The following is a 12,926-nucleotide window of genomic DNA, read 5'->3' as shown; positions in this document are numbered from 1 at the left end:
TTGTGGCCAGGGAACCTATCACTTTTGTAGAGGGCCTGAAAGATGGAAAGCACCAGGGCTATGCTGGGCCCAGCCTAGTCGGCACCTTGGGGGGAGAAGGCTCAGCCTCAGGCAATCCCAGCCTGGACCTACTGACTTGCCCTGGGAACTGAGGAGGGGAGCAGGGAAAACCATGTCAGTCTCAAAAAGCATCAGATTTGAGAACTTTTCATATTTGGGTTTTTTTTTTTATTAAAGTATGGTATGCGCAGGGGAAAAAGGCAACGGTGTAATGCCTACTAACAACAAACTTAACAGTTTAACAAAATGAATACCAGGATGTTGAAGCATGATGGGGGTGGGGGAGGAGGCCAATGGGTGAGAGGAAGGAGGGGTGAATACAATCACTGTATTCAATGTATACATGTGAAAAGGGAAGAGGGGCACTTGCAGGTGTGGATGGGGTTGGGAGAGAAAGGGAGGGGGAGGGGAGAAGTGACATTGCTCAAGATTACTTGTCAGGCATTATACTCATCGGCTGACAACTACTTATAGACAATCTTTAAAACTCAGGTGAATAATCAGATTGCTATTTTTCAAAAACACTAGGAATGCTCAGGGATCTGCTTTTTAAATTCGATCAGGGATCTGCTTTTTAAAAAGTCAACCGAAAGTTTTAGTTGGAGGCGTACACTGTTGGCTGGGGTTGGCCAGCAGCCTGCTGGGCATTCTACAAGCTGCCCTGTCCAGCCAGGTAAGCTCAAAACGCAGGCACTGATCCCCAGACAGCACACCGTTCCTCCAACCACACAGCTTAGGCAGGATGAGGAAGGGCCTAAGGCAGGGAAGCGGGCCTCGCACCCGTGTACTCACAGTACATTTATGAGGCTTCTCTCCTGTGTGTCTTCTCATATGCACCACCAACATGTACTGGGCTTTGAAGGGCTTCTGCTCCCTAGAACAATCAAGCCAGCGGCACACAAACTCCTTCTTCTCTCCATGAATGTGGTCATTATTGATATGCTAGGGTTGGGAGAAGAGAGAAAAACAAAAATGTATTCCTCCCTTGCCACAGCAACAGGACAAACTTCAGAACGTAATCCACTCCTAAAGACTATGAGAAGGCATCACCAAATACCAGGCTCTCAAAAGCCCCAGCCAGTCCGCATCATGAGTACTAGAAACATTAACATACCACGTTTCCTAGCCAGGTGAGATACTGCTGGATGGAAACCTGGAACCCACGCTCAATTCCAACTCCAGATTTTGTGACCAGCCTAGTCCACATCTCTGTTATTTTCATTTCCCAAAGGAGTGTCAGGATCGGAGAACTAGAGACATGTTCTCTACCTCAGGAGGGGGGCATGGGTGCACACACTCACACAATTCCAAAAACAAGGCGCAAGGGAAGCAATGCACTTGCAGAATAAACTGGAGTTCAAGTTCACTGTGGGTTTCTTCTTCAGTAAGAATTTACAAGTCAGGCCCCAGTGGCTCTCGCTTGTAATCCTAGCTACTCAGGAGGCTGAGATCTGAGGGTTATGGTAAAGTTCATGAGACATTTATCCCCAATTAAACAACAAAAAGCTAGAAGTAGAGCCATGGCTCAAGTGGTAGAGTGCCAGCCTTGAGTGAAAAAGCAAAGCAAGAGTGTGAAACCTTGAGCTCAAGCCCCTTCATCCTTTCAAGAATGAGGGAATCACTTCCTACTTGGTTCCTTGCACGAACACATCAAGTAACCCCCCAAATGATTGAGACCAGAGACACCAGCCAAGGAAAGGAGGGGCTTGGGTGGGATGGAATCAGCAGAGGGGCCTGGCGGTGGGCTTTTGACTGTTGAGGGGAATCCTAGCTTATTTATCTTCTCTCATTATCCCACATTTGATGTGCATCCTTAATTTAAAGCTATTAGAAACACTTTCTCATCTATACACTGAAAGAAGTCCCCTTAAACGTCACTCCATAATTACAAGTTCCCTTGGGCTCCATTCATTCTGTAATAGTGACACTGTGTCATTATTTGACAGTCTGCGGGGCTGAGCTCTCCAGGAGCAATGGGGCTACCTTCCCACGCTGCCTTTCCCAGTTGCTCCACTAGGTGGTGCAAGCAGGTGCTTTAGGGAACAAGAAGTTTACCAAAAATGAATCAACTTTTTCCATGAAGCTTCTGGAACTCAAAAGTAGATAAAGGCAGGGAAGAGGAATTATTACTCCTATCCCCTGCCTCCCCCCACCAACCCCCACACAGCTCTGTGAAGAGAAAACAGCTGCAGGATCACAGCACACAGCACCCAGCCACCACCAGCCACCACCAGGCCCCAGGGTGCTAAGAACGACAAGGCCCACTCCCACACACATCACCAGATGGCCCCCTGGGGCCAGCAAGGTACAGGTCAGAGCCCATGATACACCCTGTCCCAACCATCACCAAGAGAAGAGCGGGGCAGAACAGGTCTTCACTTTCTGCTTCCAGAACATCTTCACTGCCTGTACACGGCCTGTTACCCATCCAGGACTGCACCAGATATGTGCTGGGGGCCCAGCCTTTGAGTCTAAGACCACATTTACCTCCACGTCTAGGAAGTCTCCGTCCCAAGGAGACATGTGACACCCTCCCACCCCCCGCCAATTACTCCTGGTTCCTTTATCCCAGTTATTGGAAGTAAATCAATGGGATCCTTACAATAAAACACAGAAGGCATTTTGTAGTTGCTTTTTTTACCCTGTGTCTCTCGAATTTGGTATTCCCTTTCAATTTCCTAGTTCTAATACCAGTATACATGGTTTCCAATATACTCAGATAAGATACAGAGATAGTGTAGGTACAATCACAAGAAGCAGATACAAGAAGATCATCAGTAATAGAAGCTAGTTACACATAGCATGTTGAAAGTAGTTACAATTGTGATATAACAATCGTTTCCATAACATGGAGTTCATTTCACTTAGCAGCATCTTATGTGTTCATAAGGGTATAACTATTACAAAACTGTTTGGTGTAAATGAACTGAACAACTCATGAGGGAGGAGGAAAGGGAAAGGGGGGAGGGGGAACGAGGGACAAGGTAACAAACAGTACAAGAAATGTATCCAATGCCTAAGGTATGAAACTGTAACCTCCCTGTAATTCAGTTTGATTAAAAAAAAACAAACACTGAAGTTGGAATTGGGAAAAGAAAAAAGAATTAACTAAACATCATCTTTTAGGGCTGGGAATGTGGCTTAGTAGTAGAGTGCTTGCTTTGCATGCATGAAGCCCTGGGTTCAATTCCTCAGTACCACATAAACAGAAAAAATCTGGAAATGGCACTGTGACTGAAGTGATAAAGTGCTAGCCTTGAGCAAAAGAAGCTCAGGGACATTGCCCAGGCCTGGAGTTCAAGCCCCAAGACTGGCAAACAAAGCAAAACAAACTTCACCTTCTGAAAATTTTATTTGTAACTCCAAGTATTGTTGTTCAAACCTTTTTTCAAATAAAATGACTAATCTCAAAAAAAATAAAAAATAAATAAAAAAACACAGAAGGCAAACGGAGGAATGGAGGGAGGGAAGATGGAAGGAATACAGGGAAAGGGTAAGAGAAGGATGGAGGGAAGGAAGGATGGAGGGAAGAGGGAAGGAAAAATGAAAGGAAGAAGTCAAGGAGGGAGGGAGGCAGGCAGGCAGGCTGGCAGACAGGCAGAAAGGAAGGAAGGTAAAATGGAAGGAATGAAAGAAGGAAGGAAGGGAAAAACAAGGCAGTGATGAAGAAGGAAGGAAAGAAAAATCAAAATGGGAAGCAGGATTTTAATCAGTGCCAAGAAGAAGGGAGGTTCGTACTCTCCCAGGTACTTACTTAGTAAATACTTGATTCATACTCTCACAAGTACTTGGTAAATATTTGCTGAACTAATTTGATGCGATAAAGTGCATTTTCACTGGGAAAAAGAAATTACTTTCTGAGCTATGGTTTATCTGAATGTAACTTTCGTTTACTTGGTGCTTTAGCAACAAGAATTTAATACAACTAACTGGTGAAGCAGTGGTGCTTACATCTGTAATCCTAGCTACTCAGGAGGCTGAGATCTGAGCACTGCAGTTCAAAGCCAGCAGGTGCAGAAAAGGTCATGAGATTCTTATCTCCAATTAAACAGCAAAATACCAAAAGTAGAAGTGTGGCCCAAGTGGTAGAGTGCCAAACCTTGAGCAAAAAAGCTAAGGGACAGTGCCCATCCCCTGAGTTCCAACATCAATACTGCTAGAAAGAAAAAGTAAACAAAATAGTTTAATTCATTCCTCTAAAATAAAAATGCTCTCAAGAAATCAAAAACATTTGAATAATAGCCAAACCTGACTCGTTATTGTGGGTGGAATAGGAAGAAGGAATGGATCCTAACACCTTTCTTCTCTCTAATTTATGAAACTATAGTGAGAGGACACTTGCACCAAGCCCCGAGCTGGGAATCAGGACAGACCTAAGTTAAGTCCTGCAGTGAGAAATTACTAGCTGCTGTAGGCAAACAGGCAACAACTTAAATTACAATACAATTATAGCTGGGACAGTGTGGTGAAGGAAAATAGCAGGTTTGATAAAAACATGGAACAGGGGGCCTGAATCAGTACCTGCCCTAGGGGTGAGGGCTAGTTTCTCAAGAGACTGGATTTCCACGGGACCAGAGGACAAATGGAGATCACCTGCTACTCATAGGACAATGGGGAGGAGAAAAGGACACAGAATCACCCATGGGAAGCCAGAGCTTGGTGCCTTTGAGGGTTGGATGAGGCAGCCGCCCAACAGGGAGGACAGCCACTGACCTTTCCCCGGGTGGGGGACAATAGACAGCACCCAAGCATTCCAGGAGACACCACCCTGCGTCTTCTCCCAGGGAGGGCCACATCTGGGAAGCTGGAGCACTGATAGTGGGAGCTGACCACTGAGGCTGGAGCTAGGACTCATCTCTGCCCCTGTGCTGCACTTGAAGCGGGGTGGGGAGGATGTGCTGAGTGGAGGCTGGCTTGGACCCTAGCTCCCTCAGGAGAGGTGACAGGAAGGGAACCAGCCTGCAGGGTTGGGGGCAGGGGGGACTGCACTGGAGCTATAAGTCATCTTCCTATGACCCAGGTACTTGGGGACTACATCAGTTCACTCCATAGCCCAGGTGTGGCTGAGAGGGTGTCCTCACTGTGATGAACTAAGGACTCACTCAGGAGGCTGAGCTCTGAGGATCACAGTCTGAGTCTGTGAGACTCTTATCTCTAATTAACCAGCAAAATATTAGAAGTGGAGTTTTGGCTCAAGTGAAAGAGCCCCAATCTTGAGGGGGAAAAAAAAGCCAAGTGAGAACACAGGCCTGAAGTTCAAGTCCCACTCCAACCACACACACACACACACACACACACACACACACACACACACACACACACACACACACACACACACACACAAAGAGCTAAGGACACTTCCGATTTTTATATAGTCAAAAATGAATGCCACGCTTAAAATATTCCCAAGAACTAGATTTACAGTTAAATTAAAACTCTTAAGGAATCCTAGACTTCTCTGATCCATGTGTTCTAAATATTTACTGTCCTTTAAAAAATTGCATTGACGGTTAAGGGAGTTCTGGAGGGAGGGACAGCCTCAGGGGGAGGGAGAGGCAGCCTCAGTGGGAGGGGCGGTTCCCTGAGGGAGGGAGGGGCAGCCTCAGAGGGGGAGTGTTCCCAGGCCACCTTCTGAGGAGCCGTATAATGATTCATCTCTCTGAACTTTAATTTTCTCGTCAGTAAAATTATGAATGAAAAGTAAAATCAAGGACAAGCTATCTTTTTTTTGTAGGAAATGCAAAAGCAAATATTTAGGTTTTATGGTTTTAAAACAAGGAATCTCTGCAGAGACTATGTAAAGGACCTGGTGTTGGGAGTCGTGTAGAGTTATGAGAAACTTTTACATCATGAGAAATCTTTTCAGTCACTTAACAGCTTCAAGATGATTTCAGCTGGGCTGGGGATATGGCCTAGTGGCTAGAGTGCCTGCCTCGTATTCATGAGGCCCTGGGTTCAATTCCCCAGCACCACATATACAGAAAATGGCCAGAAGTGGCGCTGTGGCTCAAGTGGCAGAGTGTTAGCCTTGAGCAAAAGGCCCTGAGTCCAAGCCCCAGAACTGGCCAAAAAAAAAAAAAAAAAAAAAAAAAAGATGATTTCAGCTCTACACAAAGAAGGACTGAAGGACTGGGAGCTTGGAGGTATGTAGAGCTCTAGCCCATGAGCCAAAGCAGCAGGTACTGAGTTCAAGTTCCAGTCTCAGACTTTTCTTTTAAAAAAAGACTTGGCTGGAGAAGTTGCTCACCTCCAAAGCCCATGGTTTCTAAGTTTTCTTTCTGCATTTACGATCGTCAGGTTTGCTTTTCAGATGTCAGCTCAAGAAAGTAAAATTAGATAGACACATGTGGTAATGCCAGAAAACAGGATAAAAAAATCCGAATTCTAGAGTGACAAAGGTGAGAGCAACACAAGAGTGGGCTGTTAGCCTGAACACACCTCTCCATCTGAACCATGATCTAGAATTAGGAGAAAATGCACACGTTGTTTCTCATCTGAATCCTGGGCAGCTGAAAAGAATACTCGCTCAACAAACCCCAGCAAGCATGGCCTGAAATTCAACAGACATGAGTTTGTGGTTTCATTGCAAGCTTGACTTCATAACAGTGGCGTTAATCAAAGATATAAATAATTTAATTGTAGGGAAAATAAGGTATGATTAGATTCTAAACAAATCCAACACAAAGGCATGCGATTTGCCAGAGGCTCCAAGCCAGAAAGAGATAGATGATGCAAATTACAACGTTGGAAGCCAACTGTGCAGTGGTTCTGTCCAAGAGGCGAAGGCGCCCCTGTACTTCAGGTTTCTCTTTGGGATGTCCGGCCCTGATTGTCACTGAAGGAGTCTGGAGTGGGGTAGGAAAAGGCAAAGCGAAGCTTTCCTTTCTCTCACAGCAGAATAGAAGCCTACAATGGCCTTCACTGAGCTAATCAGGGTTCTTTCTTCTTGGGCTGTTATTTTTCCCCCCATGAGCTCAGAGCGGGCAGTTTTCCTAACCCTTCAAATGAAACGCACACATGGAGCCCAGTGAGGCTCAAGGCTCATGGGGCTCTACATAAAGCAGCTATTCACACAGTCCACGAGGCTTGAGGGTATACTTCTGCTAGCTCTCCACCTCCTTTCTCTTTGGCTAGACTCTGACTCCCCCTGAGTCAGCCCAGCACTCTAAGATGGCTAAGTGCCTTCCAACCAGGTGGCTGGGATCAGATGGGGCCTGGTTCAGACCTGTGCAGGAGATCTGCACATTCCTATCCTGACTCTGCCTGAGGGGGTGAGGGGTGGCCATCTGCAAACCCACAGAGCTGCTCCAAAGTCTGTTCACTCATTGTCAGCCTCATCCCAACATCAGGATGGTAGATTTCTTCCTGCTCTCACAGGAAGCACACACAAAAAGAGCAAGGGCCAGGCATCGTTGCTCACATCTGTAATCCTAACTACTCAGGAGGCTAAGATCTCAAGATTGTCACCGTTCAAAGGCAACCCAGGCAGACAAATCTAGGATAATCTTATCTCTAGCTCACCAGCAAAAAGGCTCAAAGTAGAGGAGTCGATCAAGTGATGGAATGCCATCATGGAGTAAAAAAGCCAAGCATGAGGGCAAGGCCCTGAGTTCAAGGCCCAGTGCCAGCAAAAACACACAAAACCCTTTAAGAAAGTGACACTTCACTCTGGGCTACATCCACTGGTCACCCCATCCAGTCCCTGGGAGATGAGGGTGTGCTGACCCCTTGGGTTTAGGCCTGAGCAACATTTCTGAGTATCTGATGGACCAGTATGACATCAGTGGATCTAATGGTCAGATTATTAAGTAAGAAAGGAATGAAACAGGACCATTTCCTTCTGAGAATGGCAAGCAAAATTCTTCATGTGGTATAATTCCCAGGCCCTGTCTCCAGGCTAGCTTGTAATGGGGGATGGAGGGATTCCCCCATCTATAGGACACAGTCACTGGCTCTTCAAGGGTCTCGTGGGAGGGAGGTGGCAGGAAGGTCTTCTATTTGGGTATGAGATGAGAGGAGGAAACCAACAACTTTAAGAAAGCTCAATTTTCAATATGTTTCCTGGCTTTGTCAACCTACTGTGTCTCCTTACTGAGAAGTCCAGAGATAAGGCAGAGAGAATGGGAAAAGTGGTTTAGAATCTATTAAAATTTAATGTACATTGAGAGTGATTTGGAATAGAGATTAAGGTGTTTTACCTAGAACTGTCTGAGAGAGAGACAGACAGACAGAGAGCAGACAAACATAGAAAGAGAGAACATATCATTCCTTACTTTACATCTAAAACAATCTTACTCTTGCAGGTGCTGTGCATTATTTGATAAAAACAACATTTCTGGAAAGTTTTACAACAGTCATGACATGTGTTATATTTAGGGACACATTGTGATTAAATTCCCAAAGGCTTCCTTCCTTTGGCAAAACTAGGAAAATAAATAAAAATAAATAGTCACAAACCACAGACTATCAGGCGGAAATAGGACTTCTATCTCAATATGCACTTTAATTTTAGATAAATAAAATAATTTAAATTGTCTTGATGGCATCCATCAATCTTTCTCACAGATTATTTGCAAAGCTCTCGCTGCTCGCTATGGTTGGGTCTTCGCAGACTCCACAACATGTTTCAATTCAGCTGCTTAATAAGAAAATACTGACACATATTTATTTTGTGATACGAGTATAAAGTCAACACAGAAAATCCTCAAAAGGATTTAATATCTATGGTATGAAATAGGCTTCTTTTTTTCCTCCTTTCACTGAAAATTAAAACAAATTTCTATCTGTGATTTGTGAGCATTAAGAATTAAGGTGAGATTTAAAAAAAGAAAACAGAATATATCTTGTTTTGCAATGAATATCTGAATTGATTCCTGTCTCTAGACACAAATGTGCAACACAATTATTTTCTTTTACATGTGAACAAGGCAAAGATCTTGAGTGAGGCAAACTGTTCTGTCTAAATTGGCAGCTTGAGACGAAGGAGCCAGATATGAAGTAGTGACTTGAAAGCCAGCGCAACCCCACCTCCAGACCAGCACCAAAGTAAGCAGGTTGCAAACCTCACCTCAGTGTAACTCCTTCATCATCCCATGTGTAAAACATGTTTATAAGAAAAAACAATGTTCTAACATGTTACAACATGTGTGAACCTTCTACAACACACTAAGTGATGGAGCCACTCAACAGAAGCTCAAATGCTGCCAGGAACTGGTGGCTCATGCCTGTCATCCTAGCTATTTAAGAGGCTGAGATCTGAGAATGATGTTCAAAGCCAGCTTGATGAGAAAAGTCCCAGAGACTCTTATTTCAAACTAACCAGCCAGACAAAAGGCCTGGCTCAAGCAGTAGAGCATCAGCTATGAGACAGAAAGCTGAGTTCAAGCCCTAGTACCAACACACACACACACACACACACACACACACACACACACACACACACACACACTACCAGTTAAACAAAAGGATCTAGTAGTGCTAGCGAGTTTCTAGAAATAAGAAGAAAATGTATACTATGCCAGACACACAAGAAAGTTTTAATTGTGTGGTCATGGAAATGAACGGAAAACCCATCTCCAAAACAGGGAGCTTCTATTTCATCTTATTGCCCTGAATAAAATAAAGCAGACATGATTGGCCTGGCACCTCGGCTTCCAACCTGGCTCCAGCCTGAGGACCACCTGACTGGCCACAAGACCTCCTAGATCAAGATGGGCACTAAGTCCAGAGGATCAAGCAAGCCAGAGAGAAAAGGCAGCCTCTCCTAGAGCCATGAGGGATTGCCATTCCTTCATCCACCATCCACGTGCCCAGCCTGTCTGGAAAGCATCACCAGCCCTGGCCACTACACACATGGCCAAGGTCAAGGTGTGGAGCAGGGCTGTGTCCCAGAGCACTGAAAGCACCCAGCCTCGTAGGCCGGGACCTCTGCCAAGGAAAGCAAATGGAGAACGTCTCCACAGATCTCCTCTACAGAAAGCTCGGCTTTTCCATAGCTCTGTTTTTGCAGTGCTGGTTCTCTCTTCACTCCTCTATCAAAGTAAGGCTCAATTAAAAAAAAGTTTGAAAGTCAGGTGTCAGACACATACACAGACTGGTCCTAGGCATAGAAATGGCTCAATATTTTTAAGTCTCCCTAACTTTTCCTGTTGGAAATGCAAAAGAATAAATGTTCCCTTACCTGAAGTACACAGGAACCTTAGCCCTTTTACTCCTAATTTCTGTGATCCCAGTAATCCGGAGTCCTTACAAAAACCCTGCTCTATGAAAAAGGCCTCAGAGTGTGGTTATAAGAAAATTCAGATTTTAAATGTGAATGGAAAAATGACTTTTCTTAAACAGTCCCTGCCTGCTCCGTTCTATAAAAAGAAAGCGTATTCCTCTCCACATGACCAAATTCTGTTTATTTTTGTGCCAGTATTGGGCCTTGAACTCAAGGCCTGGGCACTCTTAGCTCTTATCTCTCCTCAAAGATGGAGTTCTACCACTTAAGCTAGACTTCCCACTTCAGGCTTTTTTGCTGGCTAATTGGAAATTAGAATCTCACCGACTTTTGGTGTGGCTTCAGACTGTGATCCTCAGCTCTCAGCTTCCTGAGTAGGTAGGACTACAAGTGTGAAACACTGGCACCCAGTTAATTTTCCCATTTTGATATCCTAACTTTGATAAATAAAATATTTGTTTAAAAAAATCACAAGTCTAGGAAAAGATATTCAGGTTTAAATGATCTGGGTAATATATTTTTACTATCTGGAAAAAGTCAAGTTATTTATTTTTTTTTAAGTTTTTTGTCTGTTGGGGGTTTTGAACTCAAGTGAGTGCTGTCCCTAAGCTTTCTCGTTCAAGGCTAGCACTCTACCACTTTGAGCCACAGTGCCACTTCTGGTGTCTTGGTGGTTACCTGGAGGTAAGAGTCTCACAGACATTGCTGCCTGGGCTGGCTTTTAACTGTGACACTCAGATCTTAGCCTCCTGAGTAAAGTTTTATTTAATGGAATTCTTTGAAGAAAGGAGGTAAAAAAAAAGTTATTTCCAGCTGGGTGCTGGTGGCTCATGCTTATAATCTTGGTTACTCAAGAGGCTGAGATCTGAGGATTGCCGTTCAAACCCAGCCTGGGCAGGAAAAGTCCATGAGACTTAGCTCCAAAGCAGTAAGTGGTGTTGTGGCTCAAAGTGGAGTACTAGTCTTGAGCAAAAGAGCTCAGGGACAGTGCCTAGGCACTGAGTTCAAGCACCATGACCCATTTTTTTCAAGTTATTTCAGAACTATGCATTCCAAATGCCATGGTACAGCCTGCCTCTGAATGTCTTCTGCCAATGGTGGTAGTAAACATGGGCTTGACAGAGGAGATCTGGGAGAGCTGCCCTCCAGCAGTGGAGGATAGAGGAGGTGTGGAGTGTGTATACCATGTCTTTGCATGCACGTGTGTACAGGGAGTGTGAAGAGGAGGGCGGTGACCGCTGAGGAGAATGACTGAAAGAAAAGACGGCAGCAGTCAAGCAGGCAAAATTATCCATTTGGAAATCTGCCCATTCTGCCCTCAAAGCTGACTCATTCACTCACTATTAACTCCAACCTTATTTAGGACAGTTACTGTGCGAAGAACCGAAGAAGAGGCGCGACAGAAGAAGACGGAGCCACTGGATCCCATCCAAGACTGCCTGGCAGAGATGCAGGCGGGAGCACTGTCTACAAAGCCTTGGGGCCACACACACCTCGTCCTGCCGTCCCTAGCGAGCTGCCTGGATGCCGAGTCCCTGGCTTCTTCCTTCTTTTCCTTGTAGAAAACCAGGCTCGCTGCCCAGGGCGGTTCAGATCTGCCTCACCAAATCAAAATGGGAAGGAAGCCTCAAGACACCTCTGCCACGCTCAGCTGTTCACCATGTAGCAGGGTTAATTTCCTGGCCAGCCATCCCCAAATGCTGAAATCCTTCACTGCTGATACACCCAACTAAAAGCAAAATAGCACCGGATCCCTAGGCAATGGGGGACACGCAAACATGGGTCCAGATGGAGAATGGAGTTTTCTTCATCCCGGTAGTAGAAGGCAGACAATTTATAGCTTATTATGTTTGTGTATTCTGCACCAAACAAGCATGAACAAAACAATATGAATAGGACATAGGCACTGTGTCTGAGAAGATGACTACAGAATGGGGTCAGTGGGAGACAAGTGATGAAAATATGATGAATATTAATAAAAATATTAATGAGAGAATATCAATCTAAAAAAAGAATGAAGAAGGCACTGATGTCTCACACCTGGAGACTGAGATCTAGAAGATGACAAATTAAGGCTAGCCTGGGCAGAAAAGTCCCTTTCCACTCCATTTCTAAAGTAACCAGACAAAAAGCCATGTATGGTCCTAGACATTTTACACCAGCTGAGTAATGAGCACAGGATCCTGAGTCCAAACCCCTGTAGCACCAACGGAGAAGAGAGAAGAGAAGGCTTCCTTCCTCATGAGGTGTCTTAGCAGAATCCAAAAGAAAAAAAAAAGCATATCACCCAGCGGGAGGAAGGGACAGGGTCTGCAGACAGCACAGGATGTGGCAAAGTCAAGTGGACTCTGCAGGATGGGAACGTGGAGATGTCTGGAGGCAAATGGAGTGGTGGAACGGGGACCCTGAGGGCCAAGCAGAACAGAGGAGGCGCTCAACTTCCAACAGGTCCCAGCCAAGAACACCAGAACCACACCAGGATGGGGCCACCAAATCACCCAATCTCATCCTCTCTCCTTCCCCCCCACCCCCCCCCCCAACCCCAGGACTCATGGCCTAGGCACTGTCCTTTAGCTTTTTCATTCAAGACTGGTACTCTACCTCTTAAGCCACAGCTCTACTTCTGGCTTTTATTGGTGCTTAA

The 12,926-nt window shown here is 45.1% G+C and overlaps 1 protein-coding gene across 1 annotated transcript in view; it reads right to left on the bottom strand.

Moving 5' to 3' along the window:
- The window catches only part of Gli3 (GLI family zinc finger 3), a 202,428-nt gene that overhangs the window by 15,232 nt on the left and 174,270 nt on the right, over positions 1–12,926 (bottom strand). The window contains exon 10 of the mRNA XM_048339418.1: positions 853–1,002. Within this exon, the coding sequence (XP_048195375.1) occupies positions 853–1,002 (150 nt within the window). The remainder of the gene's footprint in view (positions 1–852; positions 1,003–12,926) is intronic.

This window comes from Perognathus longimembris, chromosome 2 (assembly GCF_023159225.1).
Source record: "Perognathus longimembris pacificus isolate PPM17 chromosome 2, ASM2315922v1, whole genome shotgun sequence".
Classification (NCBI taxonomy): Eukaryota; Metazoa; Chordata; class Mammalia; order Rodentia; family Heteromyidae; genus Perognathus; species Perognathus longimembris.
This window is presented reverse-complemented; position numbering and strand designations above follow the sequence as displayed.